The sequence below is a fragment of the Danio rerio genome, chromosome 4 (genome assembly GCF_052040795.2).
Source record: "Danio rerio strain M-AB ecotype USA chromosome 4, GRCz13ab, whole genome shotgun sequence".
Classification (NCBI taxonomy): domain Eukaryota; kingdom Metazoa; phylum Chordata; class Actinopteri; order Cypriniformes; family Danionidae; genus Danio; species Danio rerio.
The window spans coordinates 5,025,529-5,045,925 of NC_141024.2; the positions used below are offsets into that span (position 1 = coordinate 5,025,529).

Below are 20,397 nucleotides of genomic sequence, written 5' to 3' on the forward strand. Positions count from 1 at the left end.
TGATATAGAGAAGGAAGAGGTTAAGTGTCTGCTTTTTTTATTGAATGTTCAAGCTTAAACTAATCAGATTAAAGGAACGCTTCACATTTTTTCTGGAAATTTTTAGTTAAACATTTGAAATTGATAATTTTTTAATCCATTCAGCTGATCTGTTGGGAGCACTTTTAGCTTAGCTTAGCATAGATCACTGAATTGGATTAGACCATTAGCATCTCGCTCAAAAAATTCAAATAAGAGTTTTGATAGCTTGACTCTTCTTTAGTTACATTGCGTACTAAGACGGATGAAAAATGAAAAGTTGCGTTTTTGAAAAGTATTGAGTGAGATGCTAATGGTCTAATCCGATTCAATTGACTATGCTAAGCTAAGCTAAGCTAAAAGTGCTCCAGATAGATCCAGAGATCGGCTGAATTATTTTGATTAACTGTTTAACTCTGGGGAAGCTGCAAAATGAACCTCTTTCCCCCAACAAAGTGGAGTGTTCCTTTAAGGCCGATATAGAGATGGAAGAGGTTGAGTGTCCTCTTTCCATTGCCGTCAGGTAAATGAATAACGCCTTTCTGTTTAATATTATTCCATGGCATTAAACAAATCAATCAACAACGCCCACTGTTTAAAGACGCCTTGCATTAAGGTGTATAATCAGCCCTGGGTAAACACAGTGTCATTTCATGGACAGCAGAGCATTTCACTAGAAAGTAATCAACTGAGTGCATGGTGCGCGGGCAGAGAGGAACACAATTTGAGATAAAGGATGCGCCACATGCCGACCAGAGCCGCTGGAAACAGACAGGAAGAGCAATCAGCGAGACTGCCATAATGGAATTAGATATACTAAAACTGGCTCTGACAGAGGTCTGGCTTCACCCAGAGATTTCAGACGCATGATGAGCATGTGTGTGACATTTACCATCGGACAATATTAATGTTGCCATGCCCAGTGCCTGTTTATCCAAAGAGATGAGGGACTACAATCTCATAGCATGATATAAGCCACCCATACCCTAATAACTATATATAGTTGAAGTTAAATTATTAACACCCCTGCATATTTTTATTGAGCACATTTCTAAACATAATAGTTTTAATAATACATTTCTAAAAACTGATTTATTTTATCTTTGCCATGATGACAGTAAATAATATTGGTTTAGGCATGGGATGATATTTTCATGGCATCCCATGGTTTGGAAAAGTTTAAATGTGAAAAAATGCTCAATAATGTTCATGTCTGGTGACTGGGCTGGCCAATCCTGGAGCACCTTGACCTTCTTTGCTTTAGGAGCTTTGATGTGGAGGCTGAAGTATGAGAAGGAGCGCTATCCTGCTTAAGAATTTGCCCTCTGCTGTGGTTTGTAATGTAACGGGCAGCACAAAAGTCTTGATCCCTCAGGCTGATAATGTTGCCGTTCACTCTGCAGATCTCTCGCACGCCCCCATACTGAATGTAACCCCAAACCATGATGTTTCCTTCACCAAACTTGACTGATATCTGTGAGAATCTTGGGTCCATGTTGGTTCCAGTAAGTTTTCTGCAGTATTTGGGATGATTGGGATGCAGTTCAACAGGTGATTCATCTGAACAATCGACCTTCTGCCACTTTACCAAATCATCAACTAGAAGTCAAGTTATTATTTGGTGCTCTTACAACTGGGATCAACGACAAGACTTTCCTCAGGAAGTGTACATAAATTCAATGAATCTTTCTTAAAAGTTACAAGCATTGTAATTTATTGCGCCCGAATACATTAAACTGGCTTAAAATGCTTACATGAGCTTTAAAAACGCATGCAAAGGATAACATTTTGGTAACATTGTGGAGTCACTGCAATGTGTAGCCATAAATCAATTGGTCACATTAGCAATCCTGCAGTGTAACTATTGTGAATGCACACATTGGGATATCAATGTAGAAACAATATATTGAGCAGCCCCATCTTCTTATTTTGTCCATACAACATACATCATATTGCATTAGAAGTCCAGAGGGTTTACAAGTGTGGATCTAGGGGATACGTGTTCAATTTGACTCCATCCCTCCCTCCTACGATACCCTGCAGTAATACCATCCCTCCTGCGTAGTCATGGCAACAGTCCAACACACGCCACCGTTGGTGTATTTAAGTCTTAAATCTTGTTGTCAGCATCATAATCTCTGTCCCCGCTCCCATTGTCTCGGCCAATTAGGTTTCGTTAGTTGTGCGTGGGCTGAAAACTCCCTCCACGCTTTAAGTCAGGTGTCAACCCACATACACACGGCTATGATATCATCTCTGCGCCGCCCACTCTCCATCTCAATAAAAGAGTGAGAGAGAGAAAAAAAGTGGAGTACTTACTTTAAGATGTCAGATTGCATGACTTTCGCCTGACTTCCACCGAGTATAAAGCTGAATTTCCATGATTGGTGTTGAGGAGTCGCTTAAAGAATTTCTGTCATGGCTGAATTTAAATGCAAAACCAAGCCAAGTTTAGAGGAGCATACATTTTTAAATTTTGGCCAGATTTTCACATTCCTTTTGAGCCATCTGTATTGCTTTATTTTAAATAGCATTTAACCATAACCATATCACCCTGCAGCCCAAGACCGGTTACTCGCTGAGGCTGAGCAGGGCTGAGCCTGATCAGTACCACATAGGAAAACTAGGTTGCTATTGGAAGTGGTGTTAAAGAGGCCAGCAGAGGGCGCTCAACCTGCGGTCTGTGTGAGTCCTAATGCCCCTGTATAGTGAAGAGGACACTATACGGTCAGTGAGCGCTGTCTTTCAGATGTTAAACTGAGGTTATTAACAATCCCATGGCACTTCTAAAAGAGCAAGGGTGTAACCCCGGTGTCCTAACCTATCCACCAAACTGGCTTTATCACTGTCTCTCCTTTCCACCAATAGCTGGTGTGTGCTGAGCGCACTCGAGCCTTTGTCCTGTGGCTGCCGTCGCATCATCCAAGTGGATTCTGCACACTGGTGGTGGTGTGGAGAGACCCCCTCATAATTATAAAGCACTTTGGCCATACACAATAAATGCGGACAGGCAGGCAGATCACGTGAAACACTTACACACTATTCTTCGGCTTAGTCTCGAACAGCGGAATGAACCACCAATTACTCTAGCATATGTTTTATGTGACAAATGCCCTTCAAACGCCAGCCCAGCACTGGGAAACACCCATAAATTCCCTCATTTACACACTTATATAAAAAATGGTATAGACAAACCAAGTTTTGACAAACGGGAAGTAAAATTTAAAATGACAAACAAGAATCCCTAATCCTATGAATGACAAAAATATATACATACTAAACTCCCCAACTTTTAATGCCTGCAATATACCTTTTAAAATGACAAGAATCCCTAATATTCCATATATAAATTTATAAAACTCTCCAACTTTCGATGACAGTGTTTCAAACACCCATAAACATTTATTGACTTTATTCTGCGATGCGGAAGTTCTCTCGTTTTTGCGATTGTATTAAAACTTCCGATTTGCCTGGGAGAAATTACTAGGAATAATAAAAGGTGAAACTTCTTGCTCTACAAACAAGCATGTCCATGACTAGACATAAAATGTAGAATAATATATTGAGAAAATGTCAGTTTGCAACAAAAAGCGGTTTTTAACGTCTGAAAATCAACGAAAGTGACAGAGACCAGAAGTCTCAAGCCAAAAGAGTCCAATAGCTGCTTCCGCTCGTATGTGAAGAATGAGGTCAATACAAAAACTACATTTTTAAAAACAAGAAACCCTAATATCCCACGACTTGGACAAAAAAATATACTAAACTCCTTGAATTTAATGCCTGCAATATACCTTTTAAAATGACAAGAATCCCTAATATTCCACATACAAATTTATAAAACTCTCCAACTTTCGATGACAGTGTTTCAAACACCCATAAACATTTATTGACTTTATTCTGCGATACGGAAGTTCTCTCGTTTTTGCGATTGTATTAGAACTTCCGATTTGCCTGGGAGAAATTACTAGGAATAATAAAAGGTCAAACTTCTTGCTCTACAAACAAGCATGTCCATGACTAGACATAAAACGTAGAATAATATATTGAGAAAATGTCAGTTTGCAACAAAAAAGCGGTTTTTAACGTCTGAAAATCAACGAAAGTGAAAGAGACCGGAAGTCTCAAGCCAAAAAGAGTCCAATGGCTGCTTCCGCTCGTATGTGAAGAATGAGGTCAATACAAAAACTACATTTTTAAAAACAAGAAACCCTAATATCCCACGACTTGGACAAAAAAATATACTAAACTCCTTGAATTTAATGCCTGCAATATACCTTTTAAAATGACAAGAATCCCTAATATTCCATATATAAATTTATAAAACTCTCCAACTTTCGATGACAGTGTTTCAAACACCCATAAACATTTATTGACTTTATTCTGCGATGCGAAAGTTCTCTCGTTTTTGCGATTGTATTAAAACTTCCGATTTGCCTGGGAGAAATTACTAGGAATAATAAAAGGTGAAACTTCTTGCTCTACAAACAAGCATGTCCATGACTAGACATAAAACGTAGAATAATATATTGAGAAAATGTCAGTTTGCAACAAAAAGCGGTTTTTAACGTCTGAAAATCAACGAAAGTGACAGAGACCAGAAGTCTCAAGCCAAAAGAGTCCAATAGCTGCTTCCGCTCGTATGTGAAGAATGAGGTCAATACAAAAACTACATTTTTAAAAACAAGAAACCCTAATATCCCACGACTTGGACAAAAAAATATACTAAACTCCTTGAATTTAATGCCTGCAATATACCTTTTAAAATGACAAGAATCCCTAATATTCCACATACAAATTTATAAAACTCTCCAACTTTCGATGACAGTGTTTCAAACACCCATAAACATTTATTGACTTTATTCTGCGATGCGGAAGTTCTCTCGTTTTTGCGATTGTATTAGAACTTCCGATTTGCCTGGGAGAAATTACTAGGAATAATAAAAGGTCAAACTTCTTGCTCTACAAACAAGCATGTCCATGACTAGACATAAAACGTAGAATAATATATTGAGAAAATGCAGTTTGCAACAAAAAAGCGGTTTTTAACGTCTGAAAATCAACGAAAGTGACAGAGACCGGAAGTCTCAAGCCAAAAGAGTCCAATAGCTGCTTCCGCTCGTATGTGAAGAATGAGGTCAATACAAAAACTACATTTTTAAAAACAAGAATCCCTAATATCCCATGACTTAGACAAAAAATATATACTAAACTCCTTGACTTTTGCCTGCAATAGATCTTGTTAAATAACAAGAATCAATAAAACTTTATTTTGATGGTCCATTTGAATATTAGTAGACTGTCTGCTTAATATCTGTTGATATTGCTGCTAAACAGACATTTAACTGACTATAAGAAACTTTTCAAGTACATAACAACTTACACTAACCCTAACATAACAGTCTACTTATAATCAAATGTAAATTAGTTGGCATAGATGCAATGTAACTTAAATTAAACAATCGGACCATCAAAATAAAGTGTGACCCAAGAATCCCTAATATTCCATGAAACGTCCAAATAAATATATAAAACTGCATGACTTTCAATGCCTATCATTGGACCAAAACTCATTGACTTTCAATGTCTGGAATAGAAGTTTTAAAATGACAAGGATCCCTAATATTCCTTGATTGGACCAAAAACATATGATACTTCCTGACTTTCAATCCTTGGAATAGATCTTTCAAAATACTTCAGAAATACCCTGGCCTCTGGGAAGCCCCGTGGAGCTGATCACCACTAACCTGTAGCCCAGAAGCCTGTGATACCAGGTCACCTTCCGCTTGCGCCCTTTCCCGCATACTCGCTTCTCCTCTAATGTTTTCTGGGCCCTGATCATCCTTCCATTTCCCCTTCTCTACCGGTGTCCTCCTTTTCTAACTTTGGACTCCTAACTCTCCTCCAGCGGCATCCGAAATTGCACAGGTACTTCCACTGGTGCATGCTAGGCTGACATCACTGTTACACATGGCTGCCTCCAAGAGCAAAAGCATGCCTAAAACACACACCCTCCCACTCGTCCCGCTGCCAATGAGGCGCTGAGATCATCAGATAGTTGAGACCTGACGGAGGACACCTGAGATCCTGGAGGCGTGTACGGGGTGTCAGATCCTGTCCTGTCACCAGAGACAGACCAGAATCTCTCACAATCATCAACGCCATCATTACCACCGGACAACCAAACCACAAGGTCAGCCCCACGTCTAGCACCCGGAGCTATTTTAAGGTCTATTATGAAACCCAAGTTGACCTCCTGCAAGACAATCCACGGGCGACTTGTTACAAAGGGACACTTTATCCAGTGACCCGTCAGTCTGACTGAGTATTTGACGGACTTTGCTAGGACTGACTGGAGTCCCATTCTAGTGACTAAACAGGATGTGACCTAAATTGGTGACCTCGACGGGTGAATGATGTACAGGTTTTTGTGAGTAGCTTTTAGTTCTTAAAGTCGAATTCAAAAGGCGCAAATCTTTCATCAATGCCAAAAGTTGAGAAAAATTGGATATAACAAAACTTGTTTTTGGGTGGCACGGTGGCTCAATGGTTAGCACTGTCACCTCACAGCAAGAAGGTCGCTGGATTGTGTCCCAGCTGGGTCAGTTGGCATTTCTGTGCAGAGTTTGCATGTCCTTCCTGTCCTGGCCTGGGTTTTCTACGGGTGCTCTGGTTTCCCCCACAGTCCAAAGATATGCGGTAATGGTGAATTGGGTAGGCTAAATTGTCCGTAGTGTATGAGTGTGTGTGTGGATGTTTCCAAGAGATGGGTTGCGGCTGGAAGGAAACGTGCTGGATAAGTTGGCGGTTCATTCCGCTATGACAACCCCGGATTAATAAAGGTACTAAGCCGACAAGAAAATGAATGAATGAATGAATGCTCCGGCTTCCCCTACAGTCCAAACACAGTTTGAAACTGTCTTCGCGGACTTTCGGTTAGGTGAGCTATATTCGCTAGGAGGTCCTGCAGAATTTGCCATTTTTTGTTTAATGCACATTTTATTACATTATTACATTAACAGAGTTCATTTTAAACTAATCCTGTGCAACAAAGATGAAAAGTTAAGGCAATAAAAGAGCTAACGCAAAGCTATCGCAACAGCGGCCTGCAGCAGCTAACTCATCCTCGGAAGAACGTAATAGAGCCAACGTGGGGTTAACGGACTGAGCTCGATACTGCTTCAGGCGAAATTCAGAGTCTTAAAACTAAAATAATCTAGTCACTATGCCAGGATCTGGCAGAAATATTTTCCTCTGAACTACGGTCTGTGGTAGGTAACTTCAAGCTGTGATTGTGGAATTCTCTTACATGATGGTATCGTTTCAAAACGAAATGTCGACACAGAAAAGTATGGTGAAGGATATGGAACATTCTCTTTCTACTGTTAATGTTTGGATGATCTCACTGTGCTACATGAAAAGGTTGACTTTCGTTCGGTTACTGTGGTAAAACTAGAAGAAAAGTGTAAAGATTTGGAAGCCAGATTTCGTTGAAATATTGTAAGGATTATTGGTGTTCCAGAAGACCAACTTTCTACTAAAGTGGCGGTCTTCAAACTGATTAAAATCATCTTCACTTTTATTAAAGGACCATTGCCGAACTGACATAAAAAACCTAAAATATTTCATATGTTTAATATAGGTTTATTTAATTAGTAAACCCACACTGTTAATACCTAACACTAATCTTAGTCTTGGAATTTGGTACCAATTGGTACTAAAATTTTAAAAACGCCCATTTCCCGCATTTAAGCTCATTCTTAAAACAACACTGATTGGCCAGTGTGTTCACATGCTCAACAGAAATGACTGTGACTGGCCGTGAAGGTCTGATATTCACAGCTTTGAAAGGCTCCAATGTTTTTGTATCTGTGTTTGCACTCGGCAAACAAATGTGAAGAGTAGGGAACTGATGATCTTCATGGCCAATCACAGTCATTTCTGTTGAGCACGTGAACACAATGGCCAATCAATGGTGTTTAAGAATGAGCTAAACGGTGCTTTAATGTCAACAGGGAATCGATTGGTACCGATTGGTACAGAAATTTCAGTATTATGACAACACTACCTAACATGCAATTAGAAGTCTTGAAATCTAAATAGAAGAGGGTTCGAATTGAATTCTCAGCAAGTCTTCAGCAAGTTCTTTCTTGATTAGACTTGTGATCGCTGGACTTGAGAGACTGATTACTGAAAGACCCCAGTCCCAGATGAGTCTTCGCATTGATCCCATGGGCTAGCCTAGGTTTTTTTTTTTTTGTTGTGCCTCGCTACTGTCGCCACTGGCTTGCTCGGTTTGGGACTTGTCGTTGGATTTGCTTTGCAGTGTTTGGGCTTTCAGAAGTGACATTTACATTACACTGAACTGAACTTCAACTCTGAAAACTAGACTGAAGCAGTTTCAACTTCTTTGTTAAGCTGCTTTGACACAATCTACATTGTGAAAGCACTATAGAAATAAACATGAAATAAAAATATGAACTGAATTGCAAAACAAGTCTAATATCTGTCTTTTCGCAAGTGATGCCAATCAAGTGACCTGAAAGATCTGGAAGCAATCAGTCGGAATTGCTTACAAGAAGAGACTCTCTGATCTTGTAACACTCTCTCTCTCTCTCTTTTTTCCTCTAACACTTCTGCTTCCCTCAGTTTCTCCTTGTGGCTCTCTAACTGGGTCAGTGTGTTTGCTGTAATTCTTCCTGCCCGTGGGGCCCTGGCGATCATGCTCTTGAAGGACAGCTTCTCTACCATTACCAACTTCCTCAAGGCTACAGGCGTCTCCAAAGCACAATCTTTTCTTCCTCTCCTCGTTCTCAACAGAGCAGGTCGTCCTTGACACAAACCTTTTTTCTCATGCCTCCCTTTTTTGCTCGAGAGATTAAGATCTGAGACTCAGCATTCTAAGTGAGAGAAAAAAGATGTGCCAAAGGTAATAAGTGTAACAAAACAACACATACGCGCAGTTCCCGCGAGACCCCCGAGCCTGAGGAATCTTGGGCAGATCGGTGATTAGCGCTAATTCAATCTCTGTGCTTTTATCTAAAGCCAGCCAGCAGTAGCCTGATAACAACACGAAGAACAGAAGAACGCAAGTGTGTATCAAGAAGCAATACAGAACATTCTAGATAAGCATATCACACAGCACATTGACAGCACTGCGTGTTTTAGGACACGTCTTGTTATCTGGTTAACAAATTAACAGTTCGTTGAAGTCCCAAGAGTCTTTCTATGCATAAGTGTTCGATTTTGAACATGTTATACATGGCCATAAAAACAACAACAATCCTCCTGGGTAGAACATGCAATATTTTTGTCAGGTATTGTGATAATCATATTTCTAGCTACAAAACATTTATGTATTCACAAGATAAATATAATTAAATGCACCTCTCTCCTATATGGATATTGCATACACTATTTTTTTGTGATCATATATATTTTTGGATGTAATGTGCAGTCATACTTTTATACATAACATCTTCCTTCTTGGGTTCAATCGACCTTTTTTGCACAGTAGTGCCCTTGAAAACCAATATTAAACAAATAATCACCTTTATACTCAAGGACTTAAGTAAACCTGCTCTTTAAGATCTCAAAATTCAGGGTTTCTGGTAGTACAGAATGGCAAAGTCTACTAAAGGAGGTTGAGCCTTCTTTTTTATGGCTCCTCAACTCTGGAATAGCCAGGGAGGGAGGCTTAGACACACTCCCTCAGTTCAAAACTAGATTAAAGACCTACCTTAATAGTAAAGCAAACACACAATGCATCACGTAATGGTGTGGTGCTTGAGTGGGCTTGACAAACCACCTGTAGGACACACTCCTCCTGTCTTAGTGCACTAGGGATGTTGTTAGAAACACTTATATGCTTTGCATGTTTGTTTCTGTGTTTGTTTATAAAACTGCTAGCTTCCTTTATAGCATTTCATTTTTGCATTTTCCCAATCCCAATTTTGTAACCCTTCCCCTTGGCCCTTGAAACAGAGTGTGAAGACAAAGGGCTTCAAAATGAACCCCTAAGAAATAGGACACCACTACAACACCTGCACACTTCATCAGATGTCATCGTGAGCTCCTGCTTCATATAAGATCGACAACGGCGACTGCGGTAGTTATTCCAGTTGCATTATTTTTTGGTATTTATCACCAGGAAATCACTAAAGGCCATGATATTATGTTATCATAATGATCTAACGAGCTCGTAACTGTACTGTGCATTTACAGTCTGGCCATATTCATCTATTCACACAAAATCAACATTAACATTATAGCAGACACTGTAAATAGCTCATTCCCAGCTACTAGACTTTTCTGACAGGGTATTCCAGTGTCACTGAGTGTCAGAATGTTGTGGGATTACGATACAGGAGTTATTATTAGGGACTACAGATTTTTTTTAAAGCATGACGGTAAAACACAAACGTCTTAAAAAAGCTCTCGGGTAAAAAAATATTCCTTAGACACGTATTGTTGTCACGCGTCTCATGCACTGTAATCCACACGTGAGTCCAGCTGCGCTCTCAAAGAGGGAAAATGAAAACAAAACCTTTACTTGAGCAAGTTATAAAAGCACCACTGGATGCTTGTTTTGGCAACACAACGTGGCGTCTCTCTGCCATCTGAACATTGTAACAGTCATCGAAGCTATCATGCATATTAATGAAGTTATGCATGCCGCATACACAATAGAGCGTGCTGATTGGTTTGAACCAAGTCTTACTCATGAATGAATGCAGCACACTCAGTGTTGTAATAAGGAACTCCCAGGCACAGACGTCCAGTCTACATGCTGGAATACACGCTAAGATCTCATGGCCGTGACGCAGCTTCAAAAATTAGTTTCAAACCGGAAATACGAATTTGCTCAAAATAACGCAAAAACAACCAAATTTCACAATTTTTCTTGGAACGCAAAATTACCCATTATGCTTTGCGTGTATGCGCAAGGAGAATGCGAAGAATTTCCGGTCGGCAGCTGATGCGTGTAAACAGTCACATTTGGACAGCTTTGAAACGATAGTTTTAGTCTATTTTACCTGCTTTTATCCTCTTTGAACTAATACTGTTGTCCATCAGCGCCATCTCCTGGACTGATCATTTAAAGAAATGCGATCTAATAGGATGGAAAACAGCAGCTGTGAGGCGTTTCCCCCTCGTTGTCAGACGGCATCATCTGCAGTTAAAATGAAGCCTCGTCATCGCTAAAGTCAACATTTTCTCTTTATTTCAAATATATAATCAGCCCAAACAAATGTAATTCACCAAAATGTTTGACACACATACGTAGCCTGTACTGTGCCACTGACACACTGATTTAATAACGGTGACAAAGTGAAAATATAGGCTAGTGTCATTTCGAAATGACGGAAAAACACAAACCGTGGTAAAAACAACACACGAAATAAAACACAAACGGCTCGCGATTAGAATAGGTTAGGTTACTTTATTTATACCCGAAGGTAGATTTGATTTGCAGTCAAGAGTCCTCATCTTACAACAGTGCCACACAAAGCAACTCACACAGTAACAACAACAAATGCGCATTAGGACATAAAACATAAACATAAAGAATAAATAAATAATCACTTTAAGTGTCCACCCCCCTCCCCCAAGTAAATATTTAAAATGATTTAAAATATACAGGTCACTGAAACATCTCTGCTTAAGTCTTATTTAAATGTCTAATGGCTGCTGGTATAAAACTATTTTTGTTACGTTTCGTTTTACAGCTTAATACTAGAAACCTACGACCGGAGGGAAGGAGCTGAAACTCTGAATGTAGGGGATGAGCAGTGTCATTTAAAATTGAATTTGTAATTCTCTTTAGCTGCCTAGTGTACACAGCTTCTAGATTGGCTAGTGACACCCCGGTCAGCTTACTGGACCACTTAACTATTTGATTTAGTGAATTTTTATTCTTGACAGAAAGATTTCCAAACCATGACACCAGAGCAAAGGATAAAACGGATTCAAGAAAGGCGTGATAAAATAGATTCATCATCTGTTTATCGATATGGAAATAATTGAACTTTCTCAAGCAAAATAGTCGCTGGTGCCCCTTTTTACACACTGCTGCACAATTCTCATCAAAGGAAAGTTTAGAGTCAATAATTGTGCCAAGGTATTTATATGATTGCACACTTTCCACAGTCTGATTTTTAATGGAAGTGCTCACCTGTGAGTGAGCAGCCTTCCTAAAATCCACGATCATATCTTTTGTCTTTAAAACATTTAACTGAAGATATGACTCCTCACATGATATGTGAGGATGAATGAACAGCAAATCAGCCAGCAGAGGATCAATAACAGACTTTTATTGGTCATTTTTGTAAATTGCACGACTTTCATACCTGTTAAGTTTCATGCCAGTACTCTGGTTTGCTCTCTCTCTCTCTTTCTCTCTCTCTCTCTCTCTCTCTGTGTGTGTGTGTGTGTGTGTGTGTGTTAAAGAGCCGCTGAGCTAACAGCTGACAGGCCGGGAACGCACACACACACACTGTATTTCTGACGGCAGACACGTGAACTAGGAGAACGTTTTTCTCGTATTTCTGACGCGCTTGAACCACATGTGACAGATTATAACGGCTTTAACAGACACATTTCTCAGTGGTGTGTCACAAAAACACTCTGTTATCCATTAAAAACGTTATTGAAACCCATTTTCGGAGCGCAAATTACCAGTTGTACACACTGTAAACGGAAGTTTTTAGCATTCTACCGGAAGACGCTGGTCTCTATGGTGCCCCCCATGCAGCATCCATGAAAAAGGTCTATATGTGTCCTAATAGAGTTTTTAGCAGTGTAGGACACATATTCGACTGTCAACGGCTCAAAACATGTTTGGTGTTTCGTGACCCTTTAAACTGCCATGACAAAATGTACATTGTAAAAGCGCTATATAAATAAAGACTAATTGAATTAACTTAAAACCAATAAAAACAAACAATCATCCGTATACTCAAAGACTTTGTCAAATTGGAAAAACGTATCGACTAATTCAATGTTTTGAAAGGACCTCTCTTTTGGTCTACTGTGGTCAATGAATAATTGCTTGTAAAATCTTCCAGCTGGCTCTAGTGATTCTGTATGCTACAAACACACATATTCCTCTCGAAACAAAGTGCTAATATCAGCAATAAACCTGGCACAGTTCAACATTTCCAAACTCTGCAAGCTGCTTTGACTCTTTCTGTCCCAGGGCAAGAATGTAGTTTCTAAACCATTACATCTACGCTAATGTTTTCTGAATAAACGTGTTAGTCACTCAGTGTTGTATGTGTTGCGGCAGAATTCACCTCAGGTCAGGGACTTTTAGTCTTTATATGTGTGTGTGATGTTGTTGTTGTGACTGTGTTCATGTGTGTGCCGGATGGAGACACGTTTCTCTTATTTGCCCCTGAGCTCTGTCACTGCAGCCTGACACACAAAGCCGCTGACAATGCCAGGAAAACTACACACAAACACACACACACACGCAAACTCAGCACATACATCACACTTGTGACCGGATCATGAGGAAGAAATGGAAGTAAGATGAAGGTGGACATATCCGTGGGCAGATCCTATTATATATGGGTGTTTCCCTCAGTGGACTGAATGTTTTATCGGAAATAAATACAGAATATTCAGTGTACTTGCGATATCTTTGCATTTTTCCCTCATTTCGCAAGTCTCCTACAGTAACAGTAAGATCAGATGGCACTGGAATCTGCGATGGGTGCTTCAAACATGACATTTTTCACACATACAGAACAAACTTTCCTGCTATCCTTCTCAGGATCTCGCCTTCATTCTTGTAGACCCAGATAACGCCTGATTCACTGACAGATAAAAGATCAGCGCATCTTCAGTGATTGCTTTAGCTGACTTAACTCTGATAACAGCATGTAATAAATAAATAACAAAATGCATGTAAATTCTGGATGGACTGCTTACTGGGAGAAGTCTTTTGTTTATTTGTACTAGTGCATCTTACAGATCTATTACTTTTGCTAATGCATGATACCACATTTAGTCAAATTCTTTTTGACAAGAGCAGGGGTGTTCAAACTCGCTCCTGGAGGGCCGGTGTCCTGCATATTTTAGTTCCAACCCCAATTAAACACACCTGAACCAGCTAATCAAGCTCTATCCAGGTGTACTAGAAGCTTCCAAGGAAGTTTGTTGAAGGAAGTTGGAGCTAAACTATGCAGGACACCGACCCTCCAGGACTGAGTTTGGACACCTCTGGACAAGAGAATTGAAGGCATTAACTCTATTGGTCAATTACTGTAGCATTGCATTAGAAATATACTACACTCTTTAAAACGCTGGGTTGTTGTAACTCGATATTGGGTTAAATATAGACAAAAACAACCACTATGTTAAAAAGTGTCATTTAAATAAAAAAATAAAAAATAAAAAATACATTTTGTATGTCCATATTTGACCCAACATTCCAACTACCCAGGATTTCTTTTTATCGGTATTAAACAAGACTAAAAATAAATAAAATAAAATATATAATTTTTTTATAAAAATAAATAAAATAATAAAATAAAAGATAATTAAAAATAAAATAAAATATAAAATAAAACATAACATAACATAACATAAAAATAAATAAAATAAAATATAAAATAAAATAAAAGACAAATAAAATATAAAATAAAATAAAATATAGAATAAAAAAATATATAAAATAAAAAATAATAAAATAAAATAAATAAAAAATTAAAAATACAAAAAATAATAAATAAATAAAATAAATAATAGTACAAAAAATAAATAAATAAAACAACAAAAAAAACTAAACTAAATTAAAAATAAAATTAAATAAAAAACACATATCCTCTGAAAATGAAAAATAAATAAATAAATAAAATAAGCTATAGGTTACAATAAAATGAGTAAATAAGAGTAAAAATAAACTATTTAAATAAATGAAAGACAACCCAGCATTTTTTTAGTGTGTATACTCTCATATAAATACCAAGGATGGATTGAAAAACCCAAATATTACTTTAATTCTGAAAATTTTTAGTGCATGTTTATGCACACTGCTACTTATGGATTCACTTACACATTAGTTTACCACATTAGTTTACATGCATTGAAAGTATTGTGCATAAAAAGTGCAGAACTCCCATCCTGCTGGTATAGCGGTCAGACAGGAAGCCTGGGCTTTTCCCGCTTGAATTCCCCAAACAACAAAGCACAGATATTTATATCCATAACCACCCAACCTCCCGCTGCGGCACACACTTTCCCTCCACACTACACTAATGACTGTCATCCCTCAGAAGTCATTTGGCCCGTCCTGTCTTTGCTCTGCGTTCCCTCAGCAATAGACACATTTGCGAGAGGGTTTGCATGTCCTTTTCTCCTGACAGTCTGTTCCCAAATGTTTCTTTTAATCCCTTTTCTTATAGGTAGAAGTAAAGTCAGAATTATATGAGGGCTTTTGTCATTTTATAAAAGTACTCGATCCGCGTTACAGACTACAGTCTCGCATTTTTTCAGCACCGAGATAATTAAGATGGTTTATTTGTGTTTACTTAAGTACAAATATGTTTATTTGAAATGGCCAATTTATCTTTAACTTGAAATGTATGTTTATTTTCAAAGTATTTTATGTGTTCCCCAGTTTGTACATGGGCTACCAGCAGCTGTGAGATTTCAGTGTTAATTTCTTTTTATACAATACACTAGGAACTAGTGTTCTTTTCTTGGCTTTTAAGTAAAACAAAATAAGTATTGCAATAAATCATTTTTACTTACTATATAATCTTACTATTCCTATTGCCTATAAAATAAAACAAAAAAAAACATGTGTCAAGCCATAAGAACCGAACCAAATTGAAAACCGAGGTATGTATTGAACCATGGGCTAACTGTATTGTTGCATCCCTATTAAACACATTTCTAAATTGTGTTTCATTTCTAACATCTGATTTATTTTATCTTTGCCATAATGACAGTAAATAATATTTGACTAGATATTTTTCAAGATACTAGTATTCAGCTTAAAGTGACATTTAAAGGTTTAGCTAGGTTAATTAGGGCAGGTTGGGGTAATTAGGCAAGTTATTGTATAACAATGGTTTGTTCTGTAGATGATCGAAAACAAATATTGCTTGAAGGGGGCTAATAATATTGACCTTAAAATGGATTTAAAAAATTGAAAACTGCTTTTATTCTAGTCGAAATAAAACAAATAAGACTTTCTCTACAAGATAAAATATTATCAGACATACAGTGAAAATTTCCTTGCTCTGTTAAACATCAATTGGTAAATATTTAAAGAAGAAAAACAAAAAATATTAATAATGACTTCAACTGTGAATCACATCACAACATTCTTTTTTTGTAAAAAAAAAAATTATACATATATATATATATATACATATATATATATATATATATATATATATATATATATATATATATATATATATATATATATATAAAAAATATATATATATATATATATATATATATATATATATATATATATATATATATATATAAATGATACTTTTCTTTTAAGTCCATGTTGCCCAGTCTCTATATCCTTTCTCAGGTCTGCAGCCTCTTGCCTTCCCCCTTAACTCTCTCTTCATCAACATCTCGCCTTCCCTTTCTTTCCGTCTCCTTTCCCTCTTATCAGGGTCAAACTTCAGCAGAGCAGCTGCTGCGGGCCACATGCACCTCGTCCTTCACCACATGAAGGAGCAAAGACTCTCTCCGCCTCCATCCCTCTGTCCTACATTCATCTCAATCCCTCCCTCCCACTCATCCCTCCGCATTTCCTCCTTTCCCAGTCCGATTATCTCAACTTTGCTTAGGAATATTTAGGTTAGGTCTGCACGATATTTGCCGTCAATATCGCAATGTGTGCATCCAACATTTGTCACATCGCCGGATTGGGATTATAATTGATTAGAGAGTTCAATCAAAATGGAATAAAAGATCAGGTCACACTTTATTTGGATGGTACACATATTGCTGACTATACAGTAAGTGGCATTGCAATTACTTTCCAATTACAGTTAGGTCGATAAATATTTGGACATTAACACAATTCTAACATTTTTTGCTCTATATACCAACACAATCGATTTGAAATGGAACGAACAAGGCGTGCTTTAACTGCAGACTGTCAGCTTTAATTTGAGGGTATTTACATACAGAACAGGTGAACGCTGTAGGAATTACAACAGTTTGCCAGGCCTCTACAGCAACTGTCATCAGTTCCTGCTGGCTCTTGGAGTATTTTCCCTTTCGTTTTAGTCTTCAGCAAGTGAAATGCTTGCTCAATTGGATTTAGATCTGGTGATTGACTTGGCCAGTTCATGAACCAAGATCAAAGTGCAACGAAGTAATTTTTATCCCTGTTTTGGAACAAGAGAATCGATCCACAGGTATGAAAGCACCCTTATTTAACTGTATATTGCAGAAATACAAACTATACAATGTCCGACTGGTCCAGTATCGTGCAGCCCTAATTTAGACACTTCTCTAAGAACACGAGACGAAAATACTGATTTGTTTTTTCGGTTGCAGTGCAGCGGGTGCAGGATCTGTGGGTGGTTTGGCTTTGGATGCGAGCGCTCCGGGATAATCGCCTCTCGCTCAATTCATTTCAGTCTCTTCTGCTTTCTGACACTTTCTCCTGTTAAAGATCCTCATGCGTGGCGACACCGGCTTCCTGACACACATTTTACATGCCTTCAACTCGCCGAGAGACTGAAGAGGGGGATTCTTTTAAAAAGCAATTCAGGCACTCAACTGACTGAAGACACAAAAGAGAACTCAATTTTTTAATTATCCATTAAGTGGTCATTTTAGTGGAAGTATTAAGTGGTGCTCAATGACACTTCAATAGAGTGTTTTTTCAGTGAATAGGTGCATAACAGGGTATTTAGGGGGGCTTCTATTACACGGCTACCCACTTGCCATGTTTTTATGTATTTGTTAATATTTCAACAAATGCAATGAATTCAAAAGCCTTAACATGATCAAATAACTGAACGTGGATATATATCAGAACATACTAAAATGCATCATGTGGCTTCTATTGCATTTGCTCTGGCGTAAGTGTTTTGAAGCTGTTCCAATGGTGTTCTGAATGATTTTATTAGGCCGTCAATGTTAAAGTTAACATGCAATTACTTCAAAATCTTTAAAACGTTCAATTGTATTCACCTTATTCTCCGCTGACGAGCGGGCGCTGCCATTTGAATCTTTTTGTCTCGCGACTTCCGGTCACATTCACTTCCATTCATTTTTTGACGTTAACAACTGCTCGTTACGCTGCTTGATGTTGCAATTTAATATTTTCTTATTATATTATGCTACTTGGTCTGTGTAGTCATGCAAACATTTGTTTGTTGAGCAAGTAGTTTGGCCATTTTCTGCCGTTTATTATTCCTAGTCATTTCTCCCGTAGGCGACTGAATCGGAAGTTCTAAGACAATCGCGAAAACAGGCGCACTTCCGCATTTTAGAATAAGGTCAATAGCATAAATGCATTACAGAACACACCAAAATGCATCATTAAATTAATTTGTATCATGCAATTAGAAGATCCTGAGAAGGAAGTTGAGATGAGGGTCGTTTTCATGTTAGCAGTGTGGCTGTTTATAATTAAAGCCTGAGCACACGTTGCTTTGCATCTTATAAACACAACCAAGCCTTTAAAATACACTGTGGACCACCCCTTTAAAGGGGCTAATAATATTGACCTTAAAATGGTTTTAAAAATTAAGAACTGCTTTTATTCTAGCCAAAATTAAACAAATAAGACTTTCTCCAGAAGAAAAAATATTATAGGAAACACTGTGAAAAATTCCTTGCTCTGTTAAACATCATTTGGGAAATATTTTTCTAAATAATGCATAATTTTGACTTGTGCATCAATGCTCGTCCAAGCAAACAGCACAAATAATCTCACAAATAAATGGATCCATTATCTTTTAAAGCAGGGGTTCCCAAACTTTTCAGCCCGCAACCCCCAAAATGACAAAGCCAGTGACTCGTGACCCCCAATTTTCTCTGAGGTGGTGGTTATAAATACAGAAACCTTGTATTCAATGACGCGCACACACCAATAGACCCAAGTCTATTCTTTGTTTTTTTTATGTATGTCAGTGCTGTAAATGGGCTAGAAAGTTTAACCTGGTGTTATAAAATCTGCTGCATCTGAAAGTATTGCTGTGCCTTTAGTATAATGTAATTACTAGAGAAGTCGCAATCCAATAGAACTATTAACTATAAGCTACTATAGTAACTATATAGTTTATAGTAACTATGAACGACTATTTTTTCTCTTTAGTAGGTTATTGATAAAATACAGTAAGTCTTAAGGTTTAATAAAAATTAATTGATTTTTGAAAATCACCAGGCGACCCTCCTTCATTGTCCCGCGACCCCTCGGGGGGTCCCGACCCCCACTTTGAGAACCTCTGTTTTAAAGCACAGCATCTCACATCAAAGCGAATCCTTGCGGGTAAAGCATACAGACGGCGGCTCTTTATTAATGCAGTGAATAACTGTGATTTGCTCTCGGATGCTGACATTCAACGCCGGACACAATAATGCTGCATTATGTGCATGTAAAGTGTGTTGTTTGAATGGCTTGGTGGCGCAGCAGAAACAGCTGTGACACATTTCCTGGTGTTTTGAGGGAGAGGTTCGGACCCCCTGCAGGTTCTGTGTCCTTCCCTTGACTGTCTGTGACCCGACAAACACACACACGCACACTTTCAGTCTGCCTTCTGGCCAACAACAATTACAGGAAACCAAGTCAGGTCGGCCCCTCAGAGTTTAGTAACAACAACACCACACACACTACGACTACACGATATAGCTAAAAACATTAGGGTTGCATGATATCGGGCAAAAACTGACACTGCGATGTTTAGTTTGTCTGCGATATGCACTTTATTAGGCACAACTTACTAGTACCGTGTTGGACCCACTTTTGCTTTCAGAACTGCCTGAATCCTTCGTGGCAGAGATTCAACAAGGTACTGGAAATATTCATCAGAGATTTTGCTCCATATTGACATGATAGCATCACACAGTTGCTGCAGATTTATTGGCTGACCATCCATGATGTGAATCAATCATTCCACCACATTCCAAAGGTGCTCTATTGGATTGAGATCTGGTGTCTGTGGAGGCCATTTGAGTACATTGAACTCATTGTCATGCTCATGAAACCGGTCTGAGATGATTTGCGCTGTATGACTTGGCGTGTTATCCTGCTGGAAGTAGCCATCAGAAGATGGGTACACTGTGGTCATAAAGGGATGGACATGGTCAGCAACAATACTCAGGTAGGCTGTGGCGTTCACATGATGCTCAATTGGTACTAATGAGCCTAAAGTGTGCCAAGAA

At 38.3% G+C, this 20,397-nt stretch overlaps 1 protein-coding gene across 16 annotated transcripts in view; it reads right to left on the reverse strand.

Moving 5' to 3' along the window:
• The window catches only part of dgki (diacylglycerol kinase, iota), a 92,001-nt gene that overhangs the window by 44,678 nt on the left and 26,926 nt on the right, over nt 1-20,397 (reverse strand). For 4 of the 16 annotated variants that reach the window (XM_087247860.1, XM_087247856.1, XM_087247859.1 and 1 more), the window contains exon 1: nt 5,763-6,050. The exons of 8 other annotated variants lie outside the window; for them this stretch is intronic. In XM_087247860.1, coding sequence (XP_087103986.1) covers nt 5,763-5,857 — 95 coding nt within the window. In that variant the 5' untranslated portion in view covers nt 5,858-6,050. Of the gene's footprint in view, nt 1-5,762; nt 6,166-20,397 lie in introns of those variants that run through there. 4 more of the 16 variants (XM_087247858.1, XM_087247853.1, XM_087247857.1 and 1 more) reach the window with 3 other exon arrangements.